The 26,641-nt window shown below is 32.8% G+C and overlaps 1 protein-coding gene across 3 annotated transcripts in view; it reads left to right on the top strand.

Annotated features, from left to right (window-relative positions):
- LOC135217718 (dyslexia-associated protein KIAA0319-like protein) overlaps positions 1-26,641 on the top strand; it is a 248,419-nt gene that overhangs the window by 99,047 nt on the left and 122,731 nt on the right. For all 3 annotated transcript variants that reach the window (XM_064253707.1, XM_064253708.1, XM_064253706.1), the window contains exons 5-8: positions 11,570-11,761; positions 11,949-12,174; positions 21,876-21,999; positions 24,423-24,527. In XM_064253707.1, coding sequence (XP_064109777.1) covers positions 11,570-11,761; positions 11,949-12,174; positions 21,876-21,999; positions 24,423-24,527 — 647 coding nt within the window. The remainder of the gene's footprint in view (positions 1-11,569; positions 11,762-11,948; positions 12,175-21,875; positions 22,000-24,422; positions 24,528-26,641) is intronic.

A 26,641-nucleotide genomic window follows, 5' to 3' on the forward strand; every position in this document is an offset into this window, starting at 1 on the left:
GTGTTCCTGAGAGTGCTGGTGTTTTGGGCAGTGTTAGTGTTCCTTCCCGTATGCAATCTGCATCCCCTGCCTCAAATCTCAGAGTATAGCTGGGCATATGTCCAGCAGTCTTAAAAAGTCTACCTCCGTGGTTTACCAAGGCAAATGGGCAATCTACTGTGATTGTTGTCGTAAACGGGGTTTTTCTCCACTCGCAACCTCTATTCAGCGTATAGCAGACTTTTTAACCTTCCTCAGAGACGAGAAACGTTTGTCCATTTCTGCCATGAGAGGCTACAGGGCAGCCCTGAGTTTGGTGTTATGCCTTAAGGGTATCGACATCTCCTCTTCCTGGGAACTTTCCCTGCTAGTTAGGGGTTTTGAACAGTCGAGTTCTCCTAGAGAGCTCAAGCCTCCGACATGGAATGTTTCCATGGTTCTTAGAGCTTCACTAAGAGTCCACATGAGCCCTTTTGTCGCTCATCTGGTAGGAACTTGATGCTCAAGACAGTTTTCCTTCTGGCCTTGGCATCATCCAAGAGGGTAGGAGAGCTCCACGGTCTGAGCTATGAGGTGAAGCACACCAGGGGTTGGTGGTCGATGTCCTTCCAATTTGTCCCAGAATTCGTAGCCAAGACCCAAAATCCCTCTGTGCACAATGACAGGTTCATTTCGTTTTCCATTCCATCACTGAATGACTGTGGGTGGTGATGCTCAAGAGCTTTTGTTGTTCCCTGTCCAGGCCCTGCACTGCTATCTTAAAAGGACTCGGCACCTTAGACCAGGCTGCCACAGACTTTTTGTTAGCACAGGCTGTATGAAGAAAGAGGTGTCTAAGAATACTATCTCTTTTTGGATACAGGAACCCATCAGATAGGCATACTTGACTCTTGATGATTCCACCACCACGTCTGTGCAGGCTAGAGCGTATGACGTTAGGGGTATTGGTCCCTCTCTTGCTTTCAAAAAGAACTTGGCAGATCTGTGGACACGTTTTCCCTGGTTCCTGTGGTGCCTGCCCAACAGGTTGTATAACTCATAGTTCCCCTTAACAGGGCATTTTTGCATCTTACCTAAGATGATTGTGTGGATGAGAGAATGAGTGAGTTGGCTGGTCTCCTTCTTTCTCTTGTACCTTTCCTTCTTCCTTCGGGCGGTTTAAGGAATAGACATGTCATTCGCTGGACTGGTCTGATACAGGTGAGTAAGTTAGTCATACTGATAGTGTGGTTGTGTAATATACAAATATCTTACCTGCTATTTGGTAGCATATGCTCCACTCCTTGGCAAGGAGGGGTTGGAAGTAATACAAACCCTGGTGTCTTGGTTTGTTATTGGACAGTCAAAGTTTCTCTTTGGCTCCCTATACAATGGTTCTCCCATATATCATTGTACGTCACTCAGGTTCTGAGTGGTTAGATATCAATTTATTTAGCTTCTCAACGGGCTTCAGTCCCTCTCCAGAAATCATTTCTTCTGGGAGCTGGACTGGCGGGTAGGCCCCCAGCCGGTCTAGGATGTCTTGTACCTCCCTCCAAGTATGAGTCTATCCTATTGTTAAGACCGAAGGTTTGTTTGCGTATGAACAAATGACAAATTTTCTAAGACAATTTGTATTTTTCATAGCTACAAACCTGAGGTCTTAACGTTATACTGCCCGCCTCTAGCCGCCCCTCTGTTTGTTATGTCATCCTGAGTTGGGAAAGACTGGCGTAGCGGTGTTGTCCTTGACCAATCCACACCCGAGCTACACTTGCATTGCCAGATATCACAAGATTCCTTGCTTTCATCTGCTTTTTAACCTGATCCAGCTAGGCACTAGAAATTATCCTATTGTTAAGACCTCAGGTTTGTAGCTATGAAAAATACAAATTGTCTTGGAAAATTTGTCATTTTTTTCTTTATTTAGTTGTTTGTAATGCAACATTAGTGAGGCGATGAGGAGGGTAGTTATGGCTATGGGAAGGGTGGCAGAGCAGTTGAATGAAAGACTAGGAACAAGAGAAGGAGAAAAGGATATCTATAAGATTTCAGACTTGAGGAAAAGGCAAAGACATGATGTGGGTACATTGGGTGTCATCAAGGATAGTGATGTAAATATATTGTACGTATAGGGTGGAAGACATTAAGAAGAGATGGCGAGAGTATTTTGAACAACTGTTAGATACTGAAAATGAGAGAGAGGAGATGGGGGAAGCACTGAGGGTGGAGGGACCAGTGAGGGAGATACAGGATACAGAAATGAAGAGAGGATTAAGGAAAATGAAGAATGGTAAATCACCAGGTCCATCAGAGTTCCATATTGAAATACTCAAATTATTAGGTACAGTACAGAGGGGGAGACATGGATGCTGGATTTATTAAAAGCTATTTGTGAAGAGGAAGAAATGCCAAGGGATTGGGAGGAAAGTCCAATGGTATATAGATAGATTATATATATTAATTATATTATTTAATTTATATATATAATAATATAACCAATTATATATATATATAGTATATATATATATATAAGATTTAGATATATTATATATATATATATATATATCATAATAATATATATATATAAGAATATTATATAATATATATATACTAATATATATTATATAGTATATATATATATATATATTGATATATTATTATATTAATATATATATATTATATAGATATATATTATATATATATTATTATAGATAAAAAAAAAAAAAATATATATTATATTATATATAGAATAATATATAATATATATACTATATACTTGAGATATATTATTATATATGATATATATATATTATTAATATAATTGATATATATATATATATAAATTATATATATTAATATATAATTCTATATATATAATATATATATATACTATATATATATATATTATTATATCTTATATATGTATTATCATATATCTATATATATATATATATATATATTTTAATAATGTTTAATATATATATATATGATATAATAGATAGGATATATTAATATAATATATATATATTTGTGTTGGTGGTGGGGGTTTGGGTGTTGTGTTTTTTTTTTGGGTGGATATATAAATATTGATATATATATTAGATATATCTATTATATATATATCTTAATATATTATAATTATATTATATATATATATATATATATATTATATATATATATATATATATATATATAATATACTATATATAGATATATATCTAGATATGTTATATATATATATCGATATATTATATATTATCTTATCTATTATCTATTAGATATATCTTGGAATATTATTCTTATATATATATATATATTATATTATCGAATATAAGATATAGATAGATCTATAATAATATAATATATACTATATATATATATATATAGATATATATATTATAGATATATGGTATAGATATATCTATATATATATTATATATATATATATATATAGATGATATATACATATATAGATATATATATATAATATATATATATATAGATATATGATATATAATAGATATAGATATATATAGATATATATAATATATCTATATATATAGATATATATTATATATATATATATGGTATAGATATCTATATATATATATAGATAATTATACATAATAATATTAATATATATATTATATCTATAATATTATAATATAGGAATCTATAATATATATTTTTCTATATATTCTTATATATATATACATATCTATATAGAATATATATATATATAGAATATAGAATATAGATAATATTATATTATATATATATATATAAATATATAATATATAGATATATATATATATATCTATATATATATATATAGTATACTATACATATATCTATATACTACATGATATATTATATATATATATATATATAATATATATATATATATATATATAGATACTATATATGATATATATATATAGAATAGATAATATATATAATATATATATAATATAATATATATTATAATATATATATAATAATATAGATATATATATAATATATATAGATACATAGATATATAGAGGTATATATGATACAATATATATATAGAATATATATATATATATATATATATATATATATATATATAGATATATATATGTATAGATATATAGGATATATATATATATATATATATATCAAGCGACTACTGACTTACAATCTGACCTTTCGGCCTATTTATCTCATTGTGTGGGAGGTATGACCTCGAGGTATGGGTACTGGTTAGTCTAGGGATTAACAGCTTAAGGGCGTTGTTTTAGTTACAAAGAATATAAGGACATATGTACTGCGACAATAAGAGTGAAAGTTTAAACAGTGGTTAAATAAATATTCAAAATACAATGCCACGTGCTAGAGTTTCCTTAAATGTATGTTTAAAATTTAATATGTTACATGTTGGTTTTAGATAAAAATTACAAAATTACATACAGGAATGAAAATGAATATAGAAATCTAAATACGGGAGTACAAATATATGTATATATTTTATAGCATGCATAAAGGTACAACGAGATAATTTCTGTTTATACATAAATGTGTATGATTTAAATTTTGAGTGTGTGTGTGTGTGTGTGTGTATGTCCAAAATGGTCTACGTTGGTTAACGGTTGATGATTCGTGTTGGGCGGGGTCTCAGCGACCTGAGTAAGGATGTTACTTGACTTTCGCTGACGCTGGGTCTCTCATGCCTTCCAAGGGGCGCGATGTTCTCGGTGGATTGGGGCGCGCTGTCTGGTCCCTGTTGGCTTGGGTATTCCTTCTCCTGCTGGAGGGGAGTATATGGTCCGATTCTTGTTGGACGTTCAAGGTCGGCTTCTGAATAGCGATGCTCACTGCTTCCGTTATTAAGAGGCGACCGTAGTTGTCTTCTCTGTGTACGACCTGGGTGCCTTCTATGAGCTCTTGTAGAGATGGCTTCCTGTCGTGAACATCTATGTAATGTTGATGGATGGCCCCTTGATTTCTATGAGCCAGCAGACGTCTCCGAAGGTCGTTGTAGTGTGCCCGATGTAGTTTTGGCTGTGAGGTTTACACACCTCCTCTGGACAAGTAAATTTGTAAACTACATTCGTGCACATCTCCTTTCGGTCCCCCGGAGCGGTGCTGTTTTCTTCATTATTAAGGCTGCTACAAGGTTGGGCTTACTATATATCCTGAGGCTTATTTTATGGTAAGGGCTTTTGGGGTTACGCCTCTGTTTATTATCCCGCGTAGTGTGCAGCAATCCTCCTGTATGCAGACCCATAATGTACACGATGGTAAATAATCAAGTTTTCCTCGTTTTCGCCATGGTGTTGGGTTGGTAAAATTCGTCCATTTTCTTTTTTATTGCTGCTTCGATAATTTGATCTGCATACCCGTTGTTTGTCAGCAGTTGGCGAATTCGGTCGAGTTCGTTATGTATATCTTTCCATGATGAGCTGTGTGTGAAGGTTCTGTTGACATACGCACTCACGACAGACTTTTTATTTTTATGACGTCCGGGCACTCCCCGCGTGCGTTCAAGCAACGGCCAGCGTTCGTTTGCTTTCGTATAAACGGTCGTCTTAAACTGTCCTTCTTGTTGTTTTACCAGGACATCAAGAAATGGCAAAGTCTTCTGCTGGCTGTGCTCTGTGGTGAAGTTGAGCACTGAGTTTCTTTTCAGAGCATCTGCTAGTTTTTTGGTATCTTCAGGCTCTTTTATTGTGACGAATAATAATCGTCGATGTACCGCCCATAAATCCTGGTTTTAGATTTTGATTTTCTCTAAAGGTCCTTTATCTTCGACGGTGGCCATGTACATATTTGCAAAGAGGACCCCTAGTGGGGATCCCATGGCGACTCCATCTACTTGTCGAAATAATTCCCCCTGATGAGAGAGGAAAGGGGCTTCTGTAGTGCTAGCTTTCAGCATCTCTCGGAGGACATCTCGGAAATGGGCAGCGGGTTCTTCTCGGACCTGTATACACGATCAAGGATGATGTCGATCGTTTCTTCGACGGGAACGTTCGTAAACAAAACTCTCAACGTCGAGTGAGGCAATGTCGTCTTCTGGTCCTTTTCCTGTAGGAAGATCAATAAACTCCACCGCTGATTTCAGTGAATATGCACCGGGTATGTAAGGTACCAGCAAATCATTCAGGACTTTGCTAGCTATCCTAGGTTGGGGATGTCATCTGAGAGATGATGGGCCTTAGGGGGTTACCTGCCTTGTGTGTTTTCACTGTTCCGTAGCAGTAACCGGGCCCATAGTCTCCTTTTACCTTAGGGAATTTTACGACGTCTTGCTGATTGTTGGCCCTAGTCACAAGCCTCGACACTTTCTTTCTGAGGTCCTCGGTGGGGTCTTTGTCAAGCGTTGGAATTTGGAAGTGTCCAGGAGGATCCTATCCATCTTTTCAAAATAATCACTTTTCTTCATCACTACGTACACTGATGATTTGTCACCTTTCCGTATGATGATGTCTGGGTTGCTACGTAGTTCTTTAGCGGCTTCCCTCATCTCCTTGGTGATTAATTGGCTTCGGAAATGTCCTCTCTGTCGTCCTGCTTCTCAACAAGTTCATCAATGACGGTAGGTGTTAGTTCTAGCTTACCATCATCTCGGAGTTGTAAAAGTTGGTCTATAAGGGCCTCCGTTTTCTATTCTCTTGGCTTCAGTGTGTGTTTCTTGGCATAGTGGCACTGCAGACCCAGGTTCAGGAGGGGACCTTTGATAGGGGCTAAGGTCGATTCCAGCCAGGTTGACGAAGCCATCTTTGTGTTCCTCACTTCTCACGGGGCCCCCATGGAGGATGAGTAGCTTCTTGTTGTGGCCTCGTTGTCACCACCTGTCTGTATTTCCATCTTCTCTAACTCAAGCAGGTCACATGCTTTTTGTTGGTCATCTAGTGGGCTGTTAATGCAGAAATCTTCCCAACGTTTTCTCTTCTCAACTCAAGTTGCTGGATTCTTGCTGCGGATTCTTCTATACGGTGTCGGATATCTTCTCTACCTCCCTCCATCGTGTCCATGCCCGGCACTTCTTCCAATACTTTTAGGGCATAGTTTTTCTCTAATACAATTTTCGTTAAAAGCAATTGCTTTAGTGGCATCAATAAGTTTTCTTGCAGGTATCTTCATACCGACGAAGTTTTTTCCGATTCTCGTTCGTCAATTTCTGGTGAAATATACGCAGACTTCCTTCTTCCATTTATTGAATATATATAAGATATATACATAGATATATATATAGATTATATATAGATATATATATATATATATATATATATATATATATATATATATATATAATATAGATATATATATATATATAGATATATATATATATATATATATAGATATATATATATATATAGATATAGATATATATATATATATATATATATATATATATCTATATATATAATATATGATATATATATATATATATATATATATATATATATATATATATATATATATATATATATATATATATAGATATTATATATATATATATATATATATATATATATATATATATATTATATATAGATATATATATATATAGATATATATATATATATATATAGATATATATATATATATATTATATATATATAGATATATATATATATATATATATATATATATATATATATATATAATATAGATATATTTTATATATATATAGATATCTAGATCTATATATATATATATATATATATATATATATATATATATATATATATATATATCATATGATTATATATAGATATATATATAGCTAGTATATAGATATAGTAATTATAGATAGATTATATATATATATATATATTGTATATGATCTTTATATATATATATATATATAGAGATAGTAGATAGTATATACTATATATAGTATTATATAGATATATATATATAGATATATTTATATATATAAATATATATATAGATATATATATATATATATATATATATATATATAGATATATGTTTCTATATATATATATATATATCATATTATAATATATTATACACACATATAGATATATATATATATATATATATATAAATAATATAGAGAGATATATATATATGATACGATATATATATATCGATATGAATATATATAGAATATACATATGATATATATATATATATTATAGATTATTAATATACTATTATATATATATAAATATATATAGATATATATATATATTTAGATATATATATAATATATATATAGAATTATATATTATATAGTATATAATATATATATATATATAATATAAATTTATTATATATATAATATAATAGATATATATAGATATATATTATATAATATATATAATTATTATTATATATAGATATATTATATATATATATATATAGATTTATAATATATATAGATATATAATATATATATATATAGATATATTTATATATATTATAGATATATAGAATATATAATAATATATAATATAGATATAATATATAGATATATTATAATATAATTAGATATAGATATATATATATATATATATATATTATAATATATATATATATATATATGAGATTTAGATAGATAAAGATATATATATATATAATAGATATATATTATTAAATCATATATATAATATATATTATATATAAATATATATAGATAAATTATATATTAATATAGATATATATATTATACCATATATATATACACCTATATACATATATATTATATAAAGTATATATATAGATATATATATATATATATATAAGATAATATAATAATATTAAATATTAATATATAATATATATATATATATATATATAGATATATATAGATATATATATTATAGAAATATAGTATATCAGATGTGTATATATATATATATATATATACATATATAGATATAATATATATAATATATGTATTAGATATATTAGATATATAGTATAATATATCATAGTAATATATATATATATATTATATATAGATATATAATATTAATTACTAATATATTATAGATATTATATAAGATATATATAGTATAACTATAAAATAGATAGATATATATCATCATATATATAGATATATATATATATATTAAATATTATATATAGATATATATTATAGATTATAAATATATATAATAGTAATAATAGTATATAATATATATGATAGATATATTATAATATATTATATATATATTATATATATTAGATGAATATAGATTATAATGATATATTAGAGATTATCACACTTTGAGGTTATATATATATGATATAATTATATATATACATATATATAATATACATATATATAGATATATTATCTATAGTAGATATAGAGATTATATTATAGTAGAGATATAGAGATATAGATATATAGATGTTATATTATAATAATATATATATACTATATGAGATAGATAGAATTTATACATATATATAGATATATATATATATAGTATATATAATATATATATATATATATATATATATATTATATAATATATAAAGTAAGATATATATACTCTATATAATATATAGATATCATATATATATATATAGATATATATATATATATATATATATAGTTATATATATATATATATATATAATATATATATATAGATATAGATATACATAGATATATATATAGATTATATAATATAGAATATAGATATATATATATATATATATATATAGATAATATATATATATATATAGATATATATAGATATATATAGAATATATATATAGATAGATATATATATATAAATATATAATATATATATATATATATATATATATATATATATATATAGATATATATATATATATAGATTATAGATAGATATATATAAATATATATATATATATATTAAATATTATATATATATATATATATATATATACAAGCAGAAGGGAGATGTCATGGATTGTGGTAACTACAGGGGAATTAAACTAACAGAGGATGGATTGAAAGTTTTAGAGAGAGTACTGGATGAGAGGTTAAGAGTGATTGTAAAGATCGGGAAACAGCAGTCTGGATTTATGAGAGGAAAAGGGGTGGTGGATGCCATCTTCATAGTAGGAAAGCTACAGGAAAATAGGCTAGAGGGAAACTAGGAGCTCTATTGTGCATTCATAGACCAAGAGAAAGCATATGATAGAATCCTAAGATAAGTGATGTTTTGGTGTTCAAGTTGGTTAGGCTGGTCAAGATGATATATAAAATAACTCACACAAAAGTGATAACAGCAGTTGGGGAAACAAAAAACTTTGAAGTTAGTGTTGGATTACACCAGGGGTCAGCATTAAGCCCCCCCTTTTTTTTGTGCTGGTCATGGATGTGTTGAGTGAAGTGATCAAGAATGAAGAGCTGTGGAAATTGTATGCTGATGATTGGGTGATTACTACTGAAAATGAGGAGGACCTACTGAGAAGGGTTGGAGAGTGACAGAATCTGTAGAGAGGTGGCTTAAAGGTGAATGTAAATAAAACAGAAGTTTTGCTGAGCAGTAGAGAAGATAGAGACAGAATAGTAATATGTACAAGAAAGAAGAGGCTCGATTATAAAGCAGACAGAAAAGTGTAAATTACTTATAATCTACTTTAAGCCATGAGGGAGGATGTGAGCCAGAAGTTGACAGTAGGGTAAAAGCTGCCTGGGGGAAGTGGAGAGAGGTAGCTGGAGTGGGATGTGATAAGAAGATGAGCTAACTAATATTTAGATAATTATTTATATATCATATATAGATTTTTAGACATTAAACTATTTTAAATATATTACACTATTCATTAAACTTCATATTTTTATTTATTTATTAGTTACATCTAATTTTATGAATCATCTCTTTCACTAATTCATTAATTCATTTACCATAATTCAACTTATTTAACCTTCACTACGGTGCTGAATGGCCTTCTTGGCCCCAGGTGCCTGGGCTTTAGCCCTAAATATCATACATCCATCCATCCATCTAATCAAGCTAACAGTCAAAATATATAACAGTGATAAGACCAGTGTTAATGTATGGAGCAGAAACATGTGCTCAAGAAGAAAAGAGGAAGTAAAGGTTGAGAGAACAGAGATGAGAATGCTGAGGTGGGTTATGGGAATATCACTGCTTGGGAGATTGGAAAATTATGAAATAAGAAGGGCAGGCTTAGCAAAGATTACAGACATGATAAGAGATCACGATTGAGATGGTGTGGGCATGTGTTGAGGATGGATGATGAGGAGGGAGTGAAGAGGTCTTGGGAGGAACTTGTTAGAGGAAGATCAAGAGAGAGACTGAGAATTAGATGGCGAGATAAAGTGAAGGAAGATATGGAGAGAAGAGGTTTTGGTGGAGGATGATGCCTTTGATAGAAGGCAGTAGAGAAGGCACTTCAGGCAACTGACCCCTTAATGTAGGGATAATGGGAAAGAAGAAGAATGCCACGTTAGAGAATTATCTTTCATGATGTAACACTGATGCATAAGCAGCTGTTCCACCAATCAAAATGTTTCTTTCCAATTTCAGTGTTTATAGAGTTTAATTTCAGAATACTATGAATTAGCATGATTTTGATCATGCATATATATGGAATTATTGTGTAATTTTTTGTACAGATTCATCAGAATACAAATATAAGTGGATTCTAGTGAAACACCCAGAAACTGATGACACTGGATATTTGAGTGATGCCAACAGTCAGACCATTACACTGTCCCATTTAGTACAAGGTGTATACATTTTCAAAGTGAATGTAACTGGTCCTGGTGCTCACGGAGATGCTTTTGGGAGTGTGACTGTTCTGCCTCGTATGTTATTCTTTCATATATAGTATTATGTAATATACTGAGTTATATTGTTGATGGATATAATTTCAATGTACTGAATTACTTTTAAGTTTGATATTGAAGTTCAAATGCATATATGTACATACTAGTGTTCATTATATATGTACTATTGAGTGTCCTTTAATAGATTGTATTCCTAACACTTCAGCTAAAAGAATTAATCAACCACCAAAGGCAGTAGTTATTCCTCCATCTCAAGAAATTAAGCTCCCAAACTCTGGAGTAATCATTGATGGCTCAAGTAGTACAGATGATGGGGAGATTACATCCTATCGTTGGGAAATGGTCACTGCCCCACTTGGATATAAACTATCAGAGGAAACTGCACCTACACTTCAGCTCACAGATCTTGTACCAGGCAATTACACCATCATGTATGTTATACATATATATATTTATATATATTTATATATATTTAGTATAGTATATAAAATATCTTTATAGATTCAAATTCTATGTAGATTTACAAACACAAAGGCGAGTACAGTATACAGTCATACCCTAAACTTAAGCAAGGTTAGGTTCCAGACCCCCTCGCGCAAGGTGAATTTTCGCGTAAGTTTGGCATGGTCTCTAAAAATGCTAATAAATACTTATTTGTAGAGTTTAAGAAGTAAATTTGACACTAATCATGCTCCCTAAGTATTAAGCTAACTTTTAGATAAAATTAAAGTTACGGTAATTTCATTTAAAATTTATGTTATTAAATTACCATTAAAAAAAGAAATAAATGGTTGACATAAAAACATAGGATTGTGAACTCTGCCTTGTTTTTAAGAACTTCTTTATTCTGTCTCTTTCTCTTTGATGTTAAATTCCTTTTCATGAACAAACAGTGCTTTTTATTTGGACTAATACAATTCTTAGTTATGTGTCTTATGTTTTAGAACAGTGCATTTACATCTTGTGGACAGTACAGGTAAAATTAGATCAATTTAAAGCGATCTACTATACAGAGAGAGAGAGAGAGAGAGAGAGAGAGAGAGAGAGAGAGAGAGAGAGAGAGAGAGAGAGAGAGACCTGCAAATTGGCAATGCTCCCCCATCCTGTCATATTAAATTGACATATTTGACAGCTTTGCCTTCGAACTTCTCTTCAGTGAGTTAAACAAAAGATGAGGAAAGATTTTATTTAAAATATGTATCAAATTCTGTTGAATAAAATAGCAAAATTCAGCGAATCAACCTTATATATTATCTTTTCTATTTTTTTATTACTTGCTTCTCTGGCTCAGTGATACTTTTTAATATGGCCAGTATTCATATTGGGAGAAATCTAAATAATGCTGAAAGTGATATTTTATTTAGAACAGGATTTTGCTGTCAATACTGGTATTATCAGTATATTAGTGTACTGGAATGGTGGATCTTAGGTCCAAGTCAAATGGGTTGTCGTCAGTGTTAGTATTATTCCATAAGCGCGATCAGTGTCAGGTCAGGGTTGTCTCTGGTATTCAGCTGGTACTATTGCTGGTATAGCTGGTTTATCGTAACATTTTGACCTTCTCTTAGGTCATCTTCTTAGTTAGTCAGCAGTAGAAGTGAAGAGATGGTGTCTACATGCTGGTATTTATAGCGGCTCGAATCGTAGAGCTGATTTCTGATTGGTCAAGCCGATCTTGGGCGAAGTTGGGGATCGCTTGTTGATGGTCACAGGGATTCAGCCTTGTGAGCACTCAAATAGTGTGTCCAGGAATGAAGGTCTGATCTTCGGGCGGCGGTAAGGAGGAGAAAAGTTTCTTGAGTAGTATTCAAGTTAGGTTCCTCCTTTCCTATATGGAGGGCTTCCAGGAGGCACAGACATCAGGGATCAGTAGTTTGGTCAATAATCTCGATATTAGGTATAATATTGCTCCTTTTTATTCTTGTGTTATGGACAGTCATGGCATGATTATAAACGGCTTCTTAGGTGTGGCAGGAGATTCTCTTTGAGAATCGCATGTTGGTCATGCTGATGTATTTGGCGAGGCATCCTCAAATGGGGCACGTATATCGGTAGACCACATTTGGTTTCAAGGGATCCTGCAGGGGGCCGCTGGGTTGTTCCTCATCACCAGGCTGCTCATCTCCTTCATTTTATAATATATTATCAAATTTATGTTCTTATATTGATTGGTGGGAGTGACATTTCCCTAGAGGATGGTCTTGAGGGTTTGCATGTCCTCCTTATACCTCTGGTGGAAGTGCCCTTTGTAAAAAAGCTTGGTGGGCTCTGGGATGTTGGGATGCGGGGTGGGGTTCCTGGAGATACGAATCTTTGACGTTTTTGCTATCACAGCATCAACAGCATGATTGGTGTGTCCGTTGTCGACAAGGACCTGGGCCGCGAGTTCTGATTCACTGCGTGTGTCATACCAGGAAGAGCAGTGTGAAAGGGCCCTCCTGACAAAGGCACTGATGGTGGAGTGCTTATACCTCTCAGGGCACTCACTCTCTCCATTCATGCACTTACCATGGTTTGTCAGCTTTGTGTACACCTTCATGCAGAATCAGGTGTCTTGCTGCTCAACAGAGATGGCGAGGAAGGGGAGGTGGCGGTCTTGGCAGTGTTCTGTTGTAAAGGAAAGGTAGCTATGATCATGGAATACATGTCGAAGTTGCTATATCTCTTCCTGGGAGTCTGCGCACATGCATCCTTGGTTTGCTGGAATTCTTGAAGACCCTCTCTTTGACAGTGCCCATGTAAAAATTGGTGAAGAGGACGCCAAGGGGAGAATCTATTGCCACCCCATTGATCTGGGTGTACATGCAGCTGTAGTGGTCAGAGAAGGGGGCCTTCTTAGTGCAGATTTCCAGCAGGGCATGCTCGGATGGTTAAGGGTGGTTTATCGGGGTCCCTGTACACCTTGTCCAAGATCATTTGAATGGTCTCATCAACAGGGATGTTGATAAACAAGGGTTCTACATCCATTGAAGTGATACATCCTCCAGCGAGTGCTACTCGTAGGGCTTCCAGAAACTTTGTCCTGGAACCTGGATGTAGTTCTTAAATGGCTATTCAAACTACATTTGAGCCATTGAATGTGGCATTCTTGAGAGACTTAACTTAGAAAACCTTGTTCTTGGTAGCTTTATACATTGAGTGGAGTGAACTCCACTCAATGTATAAGAGAGTCTGTTTTGCTCAAGGTAATGCTGTATGCACATTAACCTTGGGATTTTTGGCAAAGAACAAGACCCCCATCCAAGCCATGGCTTTGTTCTTTCATCATTAAAAGTCTTAGGGACTTGGTAGGTCCAGAAGACAAAGAAAGGTGCCTTTGTCCAGTCAGAGCACTGAAATTTTATCTGCAACAGATGGAGAAGATTCCGGGCCCCTCTGATCACCTGTGGTGCTCCGTGAGGAACTCGTTTCTCCCTGTGTCTAAGAATGCCCTGGTGTTCTTGAGAAATCTGATTGTAGAGGCTCGTCCTTTTTAAAGAGTCGGATTTTAATTAAATTAAATTGAAAGCTCATGAAGTAAGAGCAGTGGCAACTTCACTTTCTTTTAAGCATAACCTCTCTTTGGATTCCTTTATCCAAGCAACTTATTGGAAATGCAGATCAGTGTTCGTTTCTCATTACCCGAGTGAAATCGAAATGGTTTGCAACTGCAGTACACTGGGTCTGTATTTAGTTGCTGGCATAGTGGTTGGTGAGAGTGTAATAGGAAGATATTTCTTCCTAGCCTGTTCTCTTTGCTTTGAATAAGGTCATTGAGTCATAGGGAAGCCTCAGGGTACTACAGTGGTACCTCAAGATACGAGTTTAATTCATTCCAGAACCGAGCTCGTAAGTCAATCGGCTCGTATCTCAAACGAATTTCTCCCATATAAAATAACTGAATTCAATTTAATCCGTTCCGGACCTATGAAAAATCCCCAAACCATTGTAAATTATGAATAAAGATATGTTTTTAAATAACAAATAAACATGTATAATTAACAAATACATAACAAAATATGAAATAAAGAAATAAAAGAGTTATTTAGCATAATAGTCTTACTTTGGAGACAGACGAGTGCGGCTAACGAAGGTGAACGGCAAGGAGGAGGGAGGGGGAAAGTGATGTAGGCACTCTAGACACGTACGTAAACTGCACTTTTTTAGAACTTAAAACTTTTCGTAACTTTAAAACTAAAACTACACTTTCTTTATTTCAAATGAAAGAAAAAACTTAAAACAATGCACTTAACTTTAAACTTAAACTAAGCTTAACTAAGCTTAACATTTACGTAAATTTAATTATCACTTGTTTTTGCCTTCTTGGCTGCACTTTCTGTACTTTCACTTGCAGCTCTTTTCAATAAAAATGTATCCAAAGAACTTTGCTTTTGCCTGCCTTTCAAAATGCTTCGAAAATGTGACAAACAAGTGTCATTAAAAAGCGCTGAAGCACGACCAGTTGCCACTTTTTCTGGGTGTTTCTTTTCAATGAAATTTGACAGCTTTTCCCACATTACCAGCATGTCTTTAATTTCACCTGTAGAAATCACTTCCTCCGGCTCTTCTTCCTCCTCACTCGTGTTAATCTCTTCCAGAACCTTCATGTGTTACATCATCTGCAGCTCCTTGAACTCCTCAGTTGAGAGTTCCTTCTCATGTTCTTCGACGAGTTCATTGACGTCACCCTCATCTACCTCTAGACCCATCGACTTTCCGAGAGATACAATCTCCTCCAACTCTTCTTGCTCGGTCTCGGGCTCAAACCCTTCGAAATCTCTTTCTGCAACAGCATCAGGCCATAACTTTTTCCATGCAGAGTTCAACGTTCGTCTTGTTACCCCTTGCCATGCCAAGTCAATGATACGTAGACAGATCACGATGTTGTAGTGATCTTTCCAAAACTCTCGAAGGGTTAGATTTGTGTTTTCCGTCACTTCAAAGCAGCGGTGGAACAAGTGCTTCGTGTACAGCTTTTTGAAGTTGGAAATGACCTGCTGATCCATCGGCTGTAGGATTGAAGTCGTATTGGTGGGAGGTAGAGAACTTTGATAAACTGGAACTCCTCCAGAATATCATCTTCAAGACCAGGTGGGTGGGCTGGAGCATTATCAAGGATGAGCAATGCTTTCATCGTGAGTTTATTTTCTTGCAGATACGTCTTCACTGCAGGGCCAAAGACGAGATTTACCCAGTCAGTAAAAAACTGCCGCGTAACCCATGCCCTAGCATTGGCGCGCCACATAACGTGCAATTTTTCTTTCAGTATCTTGTGCGTCTTGAAGGCTCGAGGATTTTCCGAATGATAAACTAGCAGTGGCTTCCCTTTACAATCACCGCTAGCATTTGCACATAATGCAAGGGTCAGACGGTCCTTCATGGGTTTATGGCCTGGCATCATCTTCTCCTCTGCTGTGATGTAAGTCCTCTGTGGCATTTTCTTCCAAAATAGGCCCGTTTTATCGCAGTTGAACACCTGTTGCGGGACGTAGCCTTCCCTCGCAACAAGCGCAGCGAACTTTTGGATGTATGTATCGGCTGCTTTCACGTCTGCACTCGCAGCTTCTCCATGCCTCACCACTGAATGGATGCCAGTTCTCTTCTTAAAATTATCAAACCAGCCATGGCTTGCCTTAAACGCTTCTTCTGATGCCTCTTTAGAAGTTGATGCTTCTTTCTTCACTAAGTCGGCATAAATACTCCGTGCCTTCTCGCATATTACCGTCTCCGTCACTGTATCTCCTGACAACTCCTTCTCTTTCACCCACACGAGCAGAAGCTTCTCCATTTCCTTGTGGATATTTGTCCTTAATTGGGAAAGAATTGTGGTTCCTTTTGCTGGTGTAGCACTCTTGATGGCATTCTTCTGCTTCAATATCGTACAAATTGTCGATGTACTACAGTCATAGATCTTTGCGAGTTCAATCACTCGTGCGCCACGCTCATGTTTTTCTATTATTTCTTGCTTTAGTTCTATCGACATCATCCTCTTCTTCCTGTCACCATTGTCCTTAGCACTCACTTTCTTTGGCCCCATGATAACACACAAAAAAGTTCAGTAATCACGCAAAAATCAAGCAAAAAAGAGTACAGCGCACAAGATACACTTTGATTCAAGCGGGTAACACGTGCGAGTGAGCGAGAGATGCTCTCGGATGTTGCTCGACCCTGCACGCCAACTAGCGGGACGCTCCGGAAACACGGCTTGTATCTTGGATTTGGGCTTGTATCTTGAACGAAAATATGGCCCGAGCTCCGGCTCGTATCTCAAAAAACTCATATGTTAGGCTGCTCGTATCTCGAGGTACCACTGAATGTACCAGGAGTACCCCTCAGTCCTTTTTGATAGTTGGGTATGGTTTTTAATATATTTTGACAGCGATATATATATATATATATTTTTACTCTGTGCAGGGGCATATTTGTGTAGACCTTGCTAGTCACAGACTATTCCTTAGATACATAGATCCCACTAAGTAGAGGATGATTCTTGGCTATACCATCATGTCTCTACAAGTTAAGATGAGCATCATCCAGAGGCAGTAATCATCTGTAACAGCTCTCTTAACAGATAAAGAACCAACAAGCATTATCTAAATGCTAGCACTACCTATAAATTTCCATTATTTTCATATGAATTGTAATCTAATATCCATGGATCCCACCTCCTACAATGTGGGACTCAGCTGTGTAACTATTTGGTAAGTGGCATACATAAAAATGACATTTTTATAATAAAATAAGATTTCATGTATACTTATTAAGTAGTAAACATGATCAGAGCCCTCCCTCCTCCCTTCTCATGGATAGGACATAAACAACTGATTTTCAGTGCTGATTTGGTTCCCCTCTCCATGGTAGTGGGTGGGGGCTATCGCCTAGCCAAAACAATAGAGTGCTACCGCAAATTTCAAAATTCTAGCTGCCGACGGATAGAAACTATAGCTATGTAACTACTTGGTCAGTACATAAAATTTTATTTTATTATAAAAATTTCATATCAGCTAGTTTTACTGTTAGAGGTCAAATACACCATAATTTTGCAAATTTGTGTAACAAGACTTGATCACTCACTAAGGATTTGTTCTTAAATGAAAGGAAAATTGCTGCAAGATCTCATGAAAGAAATTAGGTAGCCAAATATGAAGCAATTTAAGGGAACAGGGAAAGTAGAAAGCAATGCAGTTGTGGCCTAAGGGATGTGGTGTCTAGTAGCGTGTCTTGCTATCAGTAATGGTATCGGGTAATGTTCTTGCTGTCACATAATGTTTCATTTCATCCATAAACAGGTACCTTTCTTTCTTCAAAGGCAGTACATACTTATATGCATTTAGTTAAGTAATATGTATGTTTACTGTTTTAAACATTGTTTCAGCAGCAGTTATGAGTTTTCTGTAGATACAGTTAGAACACAATAGTCTTAATGCCATAGTCTTACCATGTTTCTAGATATGTAAGTTGTATTCAGTTATCGTTCATGTGCAGTATTATGTATAATTATTACTATTTTAAATAGTTATTGAACCAGTGAAAGTACACATACCACACAAGGTGGTACTCTTTATGCTGACTGGACGTATTTTACGTCGACATTTTTTGTCTCTCGTGTGCCGACTGGACGTATTTTACGTCAACTTACAAAAGTTTTTTTTAAAATTCGCGGAAAAATACTTATAGGCCTACTACCTAAACTTTTGAATCACGCGCCTTGGGGGATGCTGGGAGTTCACGGATCAAGGCGTTGTTTTGTTTACAATTGTTACGCAGGCGCGAATTTCTTTCTTGCCACTAAAAAGTATCTGTGACACATCTCTGAAATTATTTCGTCACTTTGACATAATTTTTGTACCATTTTAAATTAGCCGTTACATGGAGTATTATATATGAAAATGTGCGCATTTTTATGTAGAATACAACAAAAAAATACTCATGATTGTAGCTTTTATCAGTTTTGAGATATTTTTATATAAATAATGATAAGTGCCAAAATTTCAACCTTCGGTCAACTTTGACTCTACCGAAATGGTCGAAAAAAGCAATTGTAAGCTAAAACTCTTATATTTTAGTAATATTCAATCATTTACCTTAATTTTGCAACTAATTGGAAGTCTCTAGCACAATATTTCGATTTATGGTGAATTTATGAAAAAACCTTTTCCTTACGTCCGCGCGGTAATTCTTCCGAAAAAAATCATACATGCGATTGTGGTAATGTTTGCACCATTTTAAATTACCGTTCATAAAGCGTTACAAAGTTTTATATATGAAAATGTGTGCAATTTCATGCACAATACAACTAAAAACAACCCATGGTTGTAGCTCTTATCAATTTTGAAATATTTTCATATAAAAAATTATAAGTGACAAATTTTCAACCTTTGGTCAACTTTGACTCTACCGAAATGGTCGAAAAACGCAATTGTAAGCTAAAACGCTTATATTCTAGTAATAATCAAACATTTACCTTAATTTTGCAACAAATTGGAAGTCTCTAGCACAATATTTCGATTTATGGTGAATTTTCTTTACGTGCGCGCGGTAACTCTTCCGAAAAAATCGTACGTGCGATTGTGGTAAGGTTTGCACCATTTTAAATTAGCCGTCACATAAAGTTTTATATATGAAAATGTGCGCAATTTTATGTAGAATACAACAAAAAATAATTAAAGGTTGCAGCTTTTCTCATTTTTGAAATATTTCCATATAAATCACGATAAATAGAAAAAAAACCACGTTCGGTCAAATTTGACTACCGAAATGGTCGAAAAACGCAATTGTAAGCTAAAACTCTTACAGTCTAGTAATATTCAGTCATTTATCTTCATCTTGAAAGAAATTCGAAGTCTCTAGCACAATATTTAGATTTATGGTGAATTTAAAAAAAAAACATTTTCCTTCCCTCCGCGTGCAGATTCTCCGCCACAAATCTCCGAAATGCGTACATCCCATTCTCGGAATATTTGCTCCGTTTCATATTAGGCATTTCATAGAGTTTTATATATGAAAATGTGTCGCAATTTTATGTAAAATAAAACTAAAAATATTTGAAGGTTGCAGCTTTTCTTATTTCCGAAATAATTGCATATAAAAAATATATATATTAAAAAATTCGACATTCGGTCAAATTTAACTCGTCAGATATGGTCAAAAACTGCATTTGTAAGCTAATACTCTTACAGTATAGTAATATTCAATCATTTGTCTTCATTTTGAAAGAAATTGGAAGTCTCTAGGACAATATTTAGATTTATGGTGAATTTTTGAAAAAAATATTTGTTTACGTCCGCGCGTTATGAATTCATGCATTATTTTGTGATAATATTTTCTCTGTGTTGCTTTTATCGTTTTACAATGTGTTATATACCAAAATGATCGCAATTTAGTGTAAATTACAACGAAAAAAAGTAACTTGTTACCTTTAACCGTTTTGCGCAAAGAGCGATTTGAATACAATTATATATGAAATTTTGTTTTTGCGCTATCATATATCGCATTATTTATATATGATAATGATAATTTTTTTTCATTTCTGATGGTTGCATACTAAACTTCAGCCAATGACAAAAAAAAGAGCCAAAAATGAACTCTTAATCTTGAAAACTAAGCGCGCTGTGATTTTTTGAAAAAATATTTTTTCTGCTTCCGCGCTCACTCTGAAACACCTCCGGCACACGGGAGACTTTTTTTTTTTTTACCACTTCGGCGTTTAAGGGTTAAAAAAATGCTCTCAGAAATTTTCTTTTTATTTAAAGTCCATTTATTTCTGTATATTCATAAACTATTATTTCTGTATGTTCATAAACTAAATTTTGTTTTGATAATATAGAGATATATGATGTTTCACATGCTTGTGCAAAATTTGCTCTCTGGAAGGGGGGTTTGGATTAATTTTTGTCTCTTGCAAATACACATGGATTGGACAATTAAGAGAACCAGTTATATTATCAATCAATGTTAATCACAATTTGGTTTATAAAAGTGCACATCAAAATTACCTTTAGGCAAAGAGACAATAGCATTTATATGCTGTGTATATTATTTGGAAATTTAGTAATTTTATGAATTCGTACTGTAAATGGATATACAGTATGTCAGTAGAATAATTTTTTAAAAATATTCAGTTTATTTTTAGTGATGGTACAGAATTTTTCAGGTTGTTAGTGAAAGATGAAGAAGGTTTAGAAGGTAATACAACCACTTTCCTTAGTGTAGTGAAGGAGACCGATTATCGGCCTACTGCAAATGCTGGGGGTGATCAAATTGTATACCTTCCACAGGTAAGGAATTGAGCCCTTTTTCTTTGTTCATAATTTCTAGATGGGCAGAGATATCATTTCCAAGAGCCTCTTATAGGTAGTGCACTCTTCACAAAGTATTCATTTGTCATAAGAAACTCAGGTTGTCATGGGGCCCAAGTATTCTATTTACTTCTTCATAAGATAAAGAGAGACCTTAATTGTTTATAATTGTTTGAAAATATGATACGTACTTGAAACAGTCACTACTTAACTCTTTCATATCCGCTTAGTTTTGAGCACTGTGTCCCCAGATATCTGAGGTATCTGGGAGGGCTTGACAGTGCGAAAAAATAATTATATCGAAAATTCAGCGAAAATATAAATTTTATGCCAACAATGTTAATTTTCTGTCCTTTTTTTCTAAATGTTAGTATTTTATGGTGGAATAGTCAGAGTAAGAGTCCCAGCCCTCTAAATACGAAAAAATGTGAGTTATTTAACAAAAAAACAAAAAAAACTTTACTTATTTTTATATTTTCGTTTGTAACCCAAAAACTATGAAAGACAGGTGAATGAATTATTTTTTATGAGAAAGCCAATAAAATTCTCTAAATATTGACATATAAATCAATGGAAAACGAATAAGTCCAGCCGGTGAAAAAATTGATAGAAAAGAGGGTAAGAAACAGAGCGCAGTACAGGGATTTGAGCATGCGCAGTACAGAAACTACTTTGCTGGCGTATTGATACCCGAGATACACGGTCCAAGGTATGATCTAGCCTGTGGAAATCGCTACTTGTCCAAAAATAAAAAAAAATGCCCCTACCACACGCACGAAAAATTTTGGTAAATTTTATGAACCACTACGTCAGTTGGATAGATAGGGGATAGGGTATTTTTACGTACTATTACGTCAGTTGGACATGAAAGGGTTAAGTTAGCATTATGGTTCACAATAAACCCATTTCTACTACAGTACGGTCCCCAGTTATGCAAGAATTTGGTTTATCCACAGCCTCACAGAACTGGAAAATAGCAGATTTCAATACACACACTGTATGGGAATAATATCATTAAAGCCAAGGCAAACGGCAACTTACCCAATCAGACTTTTTTATTACTCATTTTCAATACTTTCTATGTAGCATTCTGTATATTTTTTTAATATGACATTGTTCTTATGGATAAATAAAATATTAAAAAGGTTTTAAAGTTCTAATAACTTGAAAAAGTTTAAAATTACATCCTGGATGGTAAAAACTCCCATACGCAAACACTGCCACCATTGGTTGCAAGTGTACTGTACGATACAGTAATTTCCTGCTGTAAAAATCTTTAAAAACCTTCTGGATGGAATTTCCTCTACCAATCCAGTAGCAATGGTGATGATGATGATACCGATCATTCATACACACCACGCTATGACGTCACAAATGTGTGAGGCGGAGCCTTCAGTCTTTGCCAATGGCTGAGCAGGAGCCTTCCATCTTAACCAGTGGCTGAGCAGGAAACCTTTCTCTCACATTACCCCCCCCCCTTCTCTCAGACATCAGCGAACCCCCTTCCCCCTTACTTGAAAACACAATAGATTTGATACCTTTTGTGGTGCCTAACTTGCAGACTTTGAATGGCTTCGCAGATACAGAAAATCTATTTTTGAAAACTAGTGACCACATAAAAGGGGAATTGCACAATCCAGTCATGCATATTTCTGGACCATACTGTACTTACAATAGCCCAGATTCATGGTCAGCAAATTCCGATAGACAGTTAGTCCCTGTAAAGAAAATGGTAGTAGGCTGGTAGATGCATAGTTTGGAGTGTATACAAGCACTCAGGATTCCTGCATACCTAGCTGTTAGGTAGTCACTCATCATCATATGGGCAAACCAGGCAGAATGCCATAAGTCTTATTCACGAAACCAGACCACCCCTTGAACCCAGAATAGTTCTGCCCTTGAGCTGTTGATGTGATCTCTCTCAGGTCCAAACATTATCGGGTAGTTGATGATCCCACAATTCCCACTACTATTAGCTTTAAATATGAATCCCATCCCAGCTATGATACCTTTTCCTGGGAAATTAAATCCACAGTAGTATGCCTGTTAGATTTTGTTATTTAAAATATATAAGACAGAAAACTTTCAATGACCTGCACAGTCCTCCTTTTCAATCCTTTCCTATTTTTCAGGTTCAGTAAGTTTTACCAAAAGTATAAAATTCCACAAAAATCGACCCATAAATGTGAAACAATTCAACATGGAAAAGTTCCTTGAGGATAAAAACCACGTTTGCCAGAAATGTTATCAAATATAAACTCTAGCAGCATTTCATTGTAAATTTAACTAGTTAGGCACAAATTTGTTAAAAGTTCTTATTTTTCAAATTGTTTGAATGTTCAGAACTTACTGCTAGAGATCAAGTTAAAGTCACCATCATTGCAATACGTTTCCTTTTTCAGACTGAAATTACTTTGTATGGTAATGCCAGCACAGATGACCATGGAATTGAAGAGTGGGAATGGACAAAAGGGCCAAAAGACTCCGGAAAGGCTGTTGATATGAAGGTATGGTTGTTTTAGTTATTAACTCATTGCTGGTGACTTTTGCATGTGGTTGTTTTGTATATATATATATATATATATATATATATATATATATATATATATATATATATATATATATATATGTGTGTGTGTGTGTGTGTGTGTGTGTGTGTGTGTGTGTGTGTGTACGTATATACGTACATATATATATATATATATATATAATTATATATATTATATATATATAAATTAGTTGCCTTAGAGATATCTTTGTTGTATATGTATGTTTAACATTTATTGTGAATATGTTTTTGTTTTCCAAAGTTCTAAATAGCTGTCACCCATACTAATCCTTTAATTGTCTTGTCCTTGTGTCTGAGCAGATTTGACTTAATCTTTTAAGATTGTACCCATGTTTATGCTTATTTGGGAAGGTTGCTCATCTTCCAGGTGTGTCGGATTCTAGGTACTAATCTCTTTATAATATATCTATAATATATATATATATATTAATATATATATATATATATATATATATATATATATATATAATATATATTATATATATATATATATATAATATATATATATATATAATATAAATATATATTATATATAGATATATAATATATATATGATAAATAATATATATTATCTCTATCTATAATATATATAAATACAATACTATATTAGTATTATATATATATATATATATAAATATTTATATAATATTACTTATATATATAAATATATATATATATATATATCTATATATTATAATATATATAATAATAGATATACATATACATATATAATATAATATATATATAATATATATATATATATTATATATAATATATATATATATATACATATTTATATATAATGTATATATTATATATATATATATATAATATATATATCTATATATATAATATATAATGAGATATCTATATATATATATACTATATATATATATATTAGTATATATATATATATATATACTAATATCTATTATATATATATATTATATTATATATCTATTATATATTATAGATATATATATATATATATATATATATATATATATTATATACATATATATACATATATATACATATATATGACATACATAGATATATATATATATATATATATATATATATATATATATATATAGATATATATTACATGATATATCTATATATATTACATATTATACATATATATATACATATACATATATACATATATAGTATATACAGGCAGTCCCCGGGTTATGGGGGGGGTTCCGTTCTTGAGACGCGTTGTAACCCGAAAATCGTCGTAAGCCGGAGCATCATAAAAAATACTAAGTAAACCTTAGTTTTAATGCTTTGGGTGCATTGAAAACTATGTAAACTGCATTCTTATTGCATTTTTCATAAAAAAACCTTCAAATATTGATTATTTTGCATTTTTGGTGTCATATTTCTTATGCCAGATGAGTGTTGTAGGTGTCATAACCCTGGAACATGCGTCGTAACCCTGGAAATAATTTCTGATGAATGTAATCTAAAAGCGCCTTAACCTCGGAACGTCGTAAGCCGAACCCGTCGTAACCTAGGGACTGCCTGTATATATATATACATAATAAGGTTTTATATAGTGTACAGGTAGCTGTAGTGTTCAAGTTACGATAATTCGTCTTACGATAATCCGATTTTATGAGAGACCAAATTACAGTAGCCTAACTTTATCCCATCTTCTAGTTACATAAGTTCAAAAACAGCAAAAGAGAATTATGAAAGTATGGTTTTAATGTTATACTCGTTGCGTAAATGTATACAGCCATTAACCCTTAAACGGCGAAGCGGTAAAAAAAAAAAATGTCTCCCGTGTGCCGGAGGTGTTTCAGAGTGAGCGCGGAAGCGGAAAAAATATTTTTTTCAAAAAATCACAGCGTGCTTAGTTTTCAAGATTAAGAGTTCATTTTTGGCTCCTTTTTTGTCATTGGCTGAAATTTAGTATGCAACCATCAGAAATGAAAAAAATTATCATTATCATATATAAATAATGCAATATATGATAGCGCAAAAACGAAATTTCATATATAATTGTATTCAAGTCGCGCTGTGCGCAAAACGGTTAAAGGT

This window comes from Macrobrachium nipponense, chromosome 7, assembly GCF_015104395.2.
Source record: "Macrobrachium nipponense isolate FS-2020 chromosome 7, ASM1510439v2, whole genome shotgun sequence".
Classification (NCBI taxonomy): Eukaryota; Metazoa; Arthropoda; class Malacostraca; order Decapoda; family Palaemonidae; genus Macrobrachium; species Macrobrachium nipponense.